The sequence below is a fragment of the Oculina patagonica genome, chromosome 12 (genome assembly GCF_052425735.1).
Source record: "Oculina patagonica isolate OP01 chromosome 12, crgOcupat, whole genome shotgun sequence".
In the NCBI taxonomy this organism is placed as follows: Eukaryota; Metazoa; Cnidaria; class Anthozoa; order Scleractinia; family Oculinidae; genus Oculina; species Oculina patagonica.
Window position 1 is genome coordinate 25,930,522 of NC_135769.1, and position 9,055 is coordinate 25,939,576.

The 9,055-nt window shown below is 38.9% G+C and overlaps 1 protein-coding gene across 2 annotated transcripts; it reads left to right on the top strand.

Annotated features, from left to right (window-relative positions):
- Positions 1 to 1,366: 1,366 nt before the first annotated feature.
- Positions 1,367 to 6,965, top strand: LOC144633921 (fibrinogen-like protein A). 2 transcript variants are annotated; one of them, XM_078492851.1, is made up of 3 exons: positions 1,367 to 1,432; positions 2,514 to 2,663; positions 6,424 to 6,965. In XM_078492851.1, exons 1-3 carry the CDS (start codon positions 1,390 to 1,392, stop codon positions 6,963 to 6,965), a joined length of 735 nt encoding a protein of 244 aa, XP_078348977.1. In that variant the 5' UTR covers positions 1,367 to 1,389. The 2 variants fall into 2 exon arrangements, with proteins under 2 accessions (XP_078348977.1, XP_078348978.1); XM_078492852.1 differs by lacking the exons at positions 1,367 to 1,432; positions 2,514 to 2,663 and adding an exon at positions 3,360 to 3,500.
- Positions 6,966 to 9,055: the final 2,090 nt, after the last annotated feature.

A 9,055-nucleotide genomic window follows, 5' to 3' on the forward strand; every position in this document is an offset into this window, starting at 1 on the left:
CGTCCAACAGCTGTAGCTAGCTGTCATAAAAGCTAATCATGCATTTCTCTTTTCTAGCTAAGCTGTTTAGCTGTCTCAATTTATGGAATAAAAAAAAGTAAATTGATAAACGTTAGTTTAAAGCATGTTAAAAACATTAAATTCAGTATAGTACCTAAAGGGCCGAAAAACACTTAAGATAAGCAAGCGACTGCGAGGAACTGCAAACAGTTATAAAAGATAAGTTATTTAACAACTGCATGAGATTTGTTTTACAAAGCACCTCCTTCATGCTGAGGTAAGACTGGATATCAATGTTATTTGATTACATGTTTGCACTTTATTGTTATTTGTTTACTCGGAATATGTCACGGATACGGTTTTCATGTGGCTAAAGCTCTAAAGAGACTTGATTAACTTCAGAGGAACAGAGTGAACCTGTTATCGCTGATCGGAAAATGGGCGGAAAAATTAAACTCTTCATCGAGAGAAAAGGTAAGAATTTTCTTAATATATTGCATCGTGAAAAACCAATATAAACAGGACATATGATCATGAACTTTTTATTTGTGAATTTTGAAAAACTGCTTTTCCACAAAAGGAAGGTCAGCTTATCTTTATTTTAGGCACTGTAAATAACTACCAACCCAACGTTTGTTTTATCAACAGGAGTGTACTTGATGATGCTGATAGGATTATGTCGGCCTGTGATTATTGTAATGATATTTCTTCCCTTCGTGGATAGCTTAGTATTCGAAACAGCATCTCATTCCTACTCGCAATCACACGCAGATCAGTTTTATGAAATTCATGAAGGTAAGTCAAATTTGTCCTCTAACTCATTCTGATCTCCATTTACATTTTATTTTGTCAGTAAATTCGTGAGACATAGCAATTCTAACTTTCCTTAAAAATAGATGTGAAACTAGATAAAAGAAAAATAATAAAAAAAATGTGTAAAAATTTAAGAAAAAATTACATTTAGTTCTATTTTTGTAAGCTTTACGTAAAAAATGCTAAATTGTTTTTTTAAAAAATCTTCGAAACGAACTAGAACTAACAATCTTTAGAGGGAAGTTTTTCCATTCGACTTTTGCATAAGGATCTTGGAAAAAAAAAAGAGCTTAAAAACGACCTTCCTTTTTTAGGTATTCTATACTTACTTCACTTCGGGTGTTTTTCTTTTTTAAAAGTTTTTTTTTTTCACGAATTTACTTTCTGATGGAATACATTCTATCTTCAGGCTTCAGGCTTGTTGGTCACGTCATAGAAACTTCGATTACTGGTGATGTCAACGGTGGTTTACGATGTGCAAGAAATAGGGAATGTCAATCATACAACTGTCATTCTGACGGACACCATGAAAACGAAACATGTGAATTGAGCGACCACACACGGCACACAAAGCCAATGGACTTAATACCAACCAAGGGATTCATTTACTATGAGAAAAGTAAGCGAATAGCCAAACTTATTTTAAGGGAACGAGACTCTTTAAATTCCGTAGCGTTTCTTGTCCGTTTTTTCACAATCCCATGCGACGTTGTGCTTAGTCTGTAATTTCCCGGAGTTGATAGACACCTATTTGTTTTCTATAATACTAGTAATAGTTCTCACTATAAAGCTGCCCCCGCCTTTTTATAATTTGTATATAATAATCTAGGATTAATCTAGGATTTTTGTCTCCTTTATTGATGCCGATGGACTACACAGTTAGGCTTCTTTTTTTACTGTGCCATGTACGTCATGACATTGTCTGCTGCGGAACTTCTTGTTGTGTGACACCGTTGCGTCCAAAAAATATTAATTCACAAGTTCAAGTCGAATATATTACCTAGCGCGCGGAAATATTAACCTAGCGGAAATAACACATGTATACGATACAAACCCCCGAAAGCAAACGTTGACGCTCGAACCAGCTCTTGGAACACACATAGCCAAGAACACGAAACCAATTGCTCGAAATCTTTCGACGTATTACTAACAACTGCTTCAAATATCACTTAAAGCAGAGAAACCACTCGAACAAATCTGTCAACACGCGTAAACCAAAACCGGAAAACGAAATGCTGCTAGAAGATGGCGAAGCTCGAAGGTGACGAAACGCGACCTCATGGTTGCATGTACCCGACACCACCGTGCGCGCTTGCTAAAATATTACCCGAGACGACCGTGCGCGCCTAGTTTTGTCAAATCGAGAACGCTTCGCCCATTACAAACACATTTCTTACTTTTTCAACAAACATTCTTTGTCCTTAGATTTTAAGCTCGGTGATAAATAGTGAATAAATTATTCTACATGACACGAGCGTGGGACAAAGAAAAAAATCTGAGTCCCCGACGGGAATCGAACCCATGGCCTCCCAGATACCGGTTGGGCGCTCTAACCAACTGAGCTACGTGAGACTCGCTGTGAGCTAGGCCATTACGACCGCTTGGCCAATAAGCAAAACATATTGCACATCATAGAAAAAAATATCTTAAGGTAATGCGAAGTAGTTCATTACTGGAAGCAAAGCTTTTTTTTATTTCAGTTAAACAAGGTTGGCATGACCATCAGCCTGGTCATTCATGTAAGAGCATCATGGATTCTGGCCACTCCAGAGGAGACGGGGAGTACTGGATCGACCCCGAGGGTAACGGAAACCCTTTATTAGTTTACTGTGACATGACAACTGACGGTGGTAAGTGGTGGATAATTCTTTAAATGTTAAGGATCAATATCTGGAATGAAATTTGTGTGTTACTCTGAATAAATGGAACGTGAATAGCTTTGCAAAGCAAATTTTAGCTTTCCTAAGTTTTTTTTTGTTAAAATATTGCAGCAGTTTGTGTAGTGTGATCGTCTGGGTGAGAGTAGTTTCAAAAGGACTGTTATCGGTGACTGACGTTTTCACAACCTGAAAGGAGCGGCTTGCATTCTTCAGGGGAAGCCGTAGTCGAGTCAAGTGGCCCATACTTGCCGAAGTTTATCCTGGATTCTGTAGCATTAAGCGGATAGGAATAGTTCTATCCCCCCCCCCCCCCCCTGAATGGAATGCCAGTCCATCGGAGGGTACCCCTCAGCATTATGACGCCGGCACCCATATAAACACCTGGGCGGAGAAACGCACGATAATGAAAGTAAAGTGTCTTGCCCAAGAACACAACACAATGACCGCGGCCAGGACTCGAACCCGGACCGCTTGATTTGGAGTCCAGCGCAAAAAAACCATAAGGCCATCGCACCTCCCCCTGATAATTGACCAACATCCCGCCATCGTGACCTCACGCTTGGCAAATAACGCATTCGTATTGAACATCATATTAAAATATTAAAGGTAACTGATGTGATGTAGCACCTTACGGAAACAAAGCTTTTTTTATTTCAGTTAAACAAGGTTTGCATGACCATCAGCCTGGTCATTCATGTAAGAGCATCATGGATTCTGGACACTCCAGAGGAGACGGGGAGTACTGGATCGACCCCGACGGTAATGGAAACCCTTTATTAGTTTACTGTGACATGACAACTGACGGTGGTAAGTGATGGAAGATTGTGTGTTAATTTGCAAAGCATATCTTTTTAGCTTTCCCAAAGATTCATTATTACAATGTTGACAGCAGTTCTTATAGCTTGATCGTTTGCATGGGTGAGAGTCGTTCTGAATTAACTTACCTGAGCGGAAAGGCTTGTTATCTTCAGAGTCAAGTGAAAAGTTGTTGTCAGTCCATGATGATGTAAGTCTGGTCCGTTTAAGCTGATTGGTCAGTTTTGCCGTGATGTTTTGGCTATAAGACTTTAATTTGTTTAGTTTGTCACCAGTTATTGGTCAGTTTCGATCCGTCTATTGTTAGTCGTTCCGTTTGCGGTCCGTTGGTCGGTTTTGTTTACGTCGTAAAATAAGTTGTTGTTGTTGTTGTGTACCAGCCTTCTAGTGACAGCCGCTGAAAATAATTAGTACCGTAAGTTAAGTATTCAGCAGAGTCACAGTCGACGATTTTGTAGATGGTAAAGCTGTGTTCACACTAGGCCGAAACATGTTTAGTCTGATCACGATCGCAAATGAAACATGTTTCGTTGTAAAAAGTGTTCACATCAGGCAATGCATTACGCGAATCATGATTGAAACATGATTCGTGTGATCAGGAGCTCTGTTTGAGCAAAATGGAGCTGCACAAACAGGCATTTTGACAAACAGAAGCCACTACGAAGCAACGATCGATGAGTTTCGAGTATTTAAATGTTCCCGCCAAACTTCAGACTGAGCACTTTGACGTCACGCATACATTAGCAGCTCCAAGATGGCGGCGTTCAGTTGCCGAGTTTTGAGAAAGATTTCGTAGGGTTATAGGGCACGTTGGAGGCTGAAATTTTGGAAAATGACATTTCTTTGTATAAACTTTTTATTTGCGTAGAGAAAATAAAACCAAACATCAAGTCAAAGGCTTGATGTTATTTATGTCGATACATTTGGCCTGTTGTGGCTTCCACACATATTTGTTAATCCGATGGTGGTCAGACATGTGACATAATAGCCAATCAGATGTAAAGGCGTAATCAGTCCGTCAGTATAAATGACGGGTCGCATTGTCAAGTACTCCCTCTTGCTTTCACCATCACAGCGAGTACATCTCCTGGGAAGACAATTTTCAGGGTCGAGAGCTCAAGAAAATATTTTGCGGCTTCATCTGAAGCAAGATGTTCAAGCGTTACCCATCAGTTCAACAGATAAGTACAAGACTATTGTTCGTTGTTTACTAGCAATACGGTGTCTTTTTAGGAAGACTTATAATCAATCTGCATGATCGTGTATGTTTTGATAACACACGCAGTCAGCTATTGAAGTCAGCTAAGCCAGATCCGGTATTTGGGCTTGTACTGCTCGAGCCTTCGACATGGCGATCCTCTGGTTATTTTTGTATCCACTTCCTAGCTAAACCCTTCTCTTTTCCTTCTTTCGTGTTGTAAATTATAAGCTGACGTTAAACTTTATACATGTGCACCATCGGATGGATGGCTAACATCAAAGTGCTCGTGTTATAGATCGGTTCCAGGCACAATGAACAGTAGCTCATTGAAAGGCTTTTAGTAATTCACTATCACATGTGAACTACGGTCCACATATTTTCGTGCTTACGCTTTCGATTGTATTTGAGGAGCAGAGTTTCTTGCCGGTTCATATTTATCTAAGCCGAATTGTTATTGCCTTGCCTCTTTTTATTGTTATTGTGGGTTGCTCCACTTGGCAGGCTTTTTATATTATTGGCTCAGTGGTCCTTGTTCTTGTACGATCTCGGTATCGTATTTTTATCGGCTTTGACAAGTTGCTTGTTTCGCCTTGAACCTGGCATTTTTATTTCCTGCTCTCTCATGTTTTTCATTTTCGTTTAATTTATAATCTTCCTTTTCAATTATACTTTTCGGTATGTGCAAACGATTACAATTTGCAGCTTGAAATCAGTAACCTTAGATGATCTGTTCGTCGTTTTTCTATTCGCAAACCGAGCTTCTCTGTGGCTAGGCTGTCGGGGTTTTTCAGACAACAATTGGCAATAGGCCTTTGAGGTGCGCCACCCCTTTTTTTTTTTTTTTTTTTTTTTTTTTTTTTTTTTTTTTTTTTTTTGTCGTGCTTTGCCGTGACGGAACCTTTTATTTGTACGTTATACATACCAAAAAGTGTTCTCGTTTTATAAGGACCGCTTATCTTGCTTTGGCTTTGCATGCATGCGCTTGGCGCCATCTCAATCCTTGGGTTTTCCGGGCACGTCCGCCGATAATCTGAAACCGTGCGTTTCCTGTAATTTTGTAATAATAATAATTTTGTAATAATAATAATTTTAATAATAATAAATGGCCATTCTGGAGTGAACTTTTCCTTTAACTTCACAAAAAATTCTTCTTTTATCGAAGATAGCGCAAATACTGGCAATATTGTCTCCTTGCTAAACGCTTGAAAGCCCTGCTTCATCGAAGGGCTTGATAATAGACATAAAGACAAATATTTAATAGAAACTTTATTGTAATTTCGAGCTATATTTTTCGGTTACTTCAAGATTTATGCAAGAATCGTAAAATCGCATAAATTACACACCATGCAGGCATGAAACGTGTTTGAAACTGACACCTAATGCGAACAATGCAATAACAAGCAATATGTTTAGGTGAAACATGTTTCGTTGAAACATGTTTATTCTAAACATGTTTCGGGTTAAATGTGAACACAGCTTAAGTCGATGATCATCATTTCTCGTCCCTCGTGTGTGTTCAGTTTCTACGATGTGATTATATTATATATGGTCTAGTAGCTTAGTGGAATGATCGTGACACACTGGACAAAAGTGCCAAACTTTGTATACTGTTTCCTTGGGATATGAGTATTCTTATTCTAATTACTCCGTCTACTTTTTTTTATTTCACGTTATAACGATATAATTGCGCATAATATTCACGGTGTTTTGTAGGAGGCTGGCTTTTGATCTACAACGTTGTAATTGACGGCATATCTCCTCCCGTCACACTGAGTGTTGAGACATCATACCGCGGAATCAGCAATTATAACAACAGCAACATGGTTCTCGCGACTAGCGCCTTGATTGAGCTGAGAACACACTTGTCTTTCACTCAACTGAGATTCCACTGCAATAAACAAATCACTGCACGTACGTTCCACGTGACCACGGTCGCTGACAGCGCTGGCGAAGCTGTAGTCCAGTACTTTAGCCGTCAGACGGATGCCTTTCCCTACGCCTGTGGATCATATGCAACAATCGAGGGTGACAACTCAATTCTCGCAGGGGATTGTGCCAACTGGGGAAAAGAATTTCTTCTCTATAAAGTTGGTAAATGGGGCCACCAAGGAATGCGGGAGTTGTATGAATTTCCGATATTTATTTACCCTTCATACCATTGGGCCACTAATCCAGATTGGGACAGATGGGAATGTGATGACCTTTTATCTGTACCTGTATCACATGGAGACTTCTGGAAGATTTATGTCCGTTAATCAATTATAACTACACCTTTTTTGAGAAAATCATTTTGAATCCAGAGGACATTCTCGTAGCTAAACACTCAGGTCTAACAATGGGACTATTTGTTGCAGTAATTTGGGATAAAGAGTACTAGATAAAGTATTTACTATGAGAAAACACGCACAAAAACCCGTACTTCAATAACTCGATATAAGCACAGAACTCAGTCACGAGCTGTTGATGTAACAGAGAAGGTGTGGGAACACTTACCTGCGGTTTGTGCCCCCCGCGGCATTTCGCGTTCTATATGACTATCACCAAATGTTTTCTCTTTATTTCTCTTTATAATATAGATAGGAGTCTACGCGCGCTCTGATTGGCTAAAAACCTATGTTTTATCAGAGTATAATACATAGAAAAATCATGTTTTATTGTTTTTCGTCAGCTTTCCTCGAGTGCTTCGCGCGTCGTTGACTGTTCGTTGGCTATAACCACTCGTATCAAACAAGGGCGAATGGAATTATTGTTTCATTAAATTCCTTTAAATTCACTGGACATTTCATTTTGATGTAAACGAAGTGAGGCGGGAAAAGTTGTGGCGCGGTGTTCACTCTTGAGTTGAATGAAACTCGCAAAGAAAGCGAGCGAGTCGAGAGCGAGAGAGTTTTCTTGCGAAGATTTTCTTCGACAATCTCCTCTTAAATCGTCTATTCATGCTGGAAAATTGTGACAACAATTAAGGTTTAAGGGAAGATCCGAAGCAATAGCTTTTCTGGAAATTATATGCCTTGTTCAAGTCGAACGAGACAAGAGACGGCTGTCATCGAGACTACTATACTGAGACGAAATTGCACTCAGAGTCAGTGAAGTTTATTGAAGTTCAAAAAGACAAGATCAAGATTGAAAGGTAAAAAACTTACCTGAAATGCTTAGCCTTATTTTATGTCGAACACTGAATGAAATTGTGTCAGTTTTCTGGTTTTCCCGTAAACTAATTGCTGATTTTCATCTTTGTTCCGTTGCTCTCGTTGTACATTTACAAGACCTTATTTTTAATTAAACTTTTCACTCGCGGTGTCTAAAATCTATATCATAAAGCAAATAAAGAAGCCTAAGCCATGTTTTATACTGTCATAAAACACTCCAGGCATTTGAGAACACTCGAGAAATGTAGAAAACATTCGCCTGCGGCTCATGTTTTCTACATTTCCCTCGTGTTCTCAAATACCCGTCGTGTTTTATGACAGTATAAAACATGGCTTAGGCTTCTTTATTTGTTAAATATTTTCTCTCAATTTTTATTAAGATGAAGGTTTTCGTTATTTACACAATTGTAACTTTGATATTTGATGGAATGAGACAAGCTGTTCAGAATAGACCTTTTGCACATTTTCACAAAAAAATATTAAAAAACTCAATTATCTCGTGTTAACGCTGCTGGCCCCCATCATTCACTGTATATATGGCTTTTGTTTAATTCTTCTTAAGCCCACGAAGAAGCTGTCTTGATATCCGACCCTCGCAGAGCCTAGAAAAAACGCAGCTTGAGTATATGGATTTGTTTACGCCGCAATTATAATTATGCGCAATGTTTTCTCCGACAGTAGTCGGAAATATCCGTATTTTTTTCGTGCTTTTTCGTGGAGCAATCGTAACGATACGGCCTTGAACACATTGAACAGCGGTCTACCTATAACAATTCAAATATGGCGTCGCAAAACAAAGCGTCGAACGCATATTTTGCTGTTTCATTTTCTAATTTCGCTGCCGTAATCGACTGCCTCGAAAGGTCCTTGCAATTTTATTTAAGTATAGAATTGTCAGATCTCGGTGAAATTTGCACTGTTTATTTGTGTAATGTTGAGGAATATGTGTATAAATACCCGGCACGGACGAGCCATTTTTGACAAAATTATATGGCTGCATTTCCTCCGCGAAGATAGGAAATTGTTAAACTAAACTACAAAGCAACTGTAATGATAAGTTTGAAGAATAATGCACAGGATAAACCTTCGACTCATACTTCATGCAAAAAAGTCGGTATCTCGAAGAGACTTTGATTTAAGTGTAGTTTGATGTTACTAAAGTTTTTTTATTTCTTGATAGATAAATTAGCCAATTT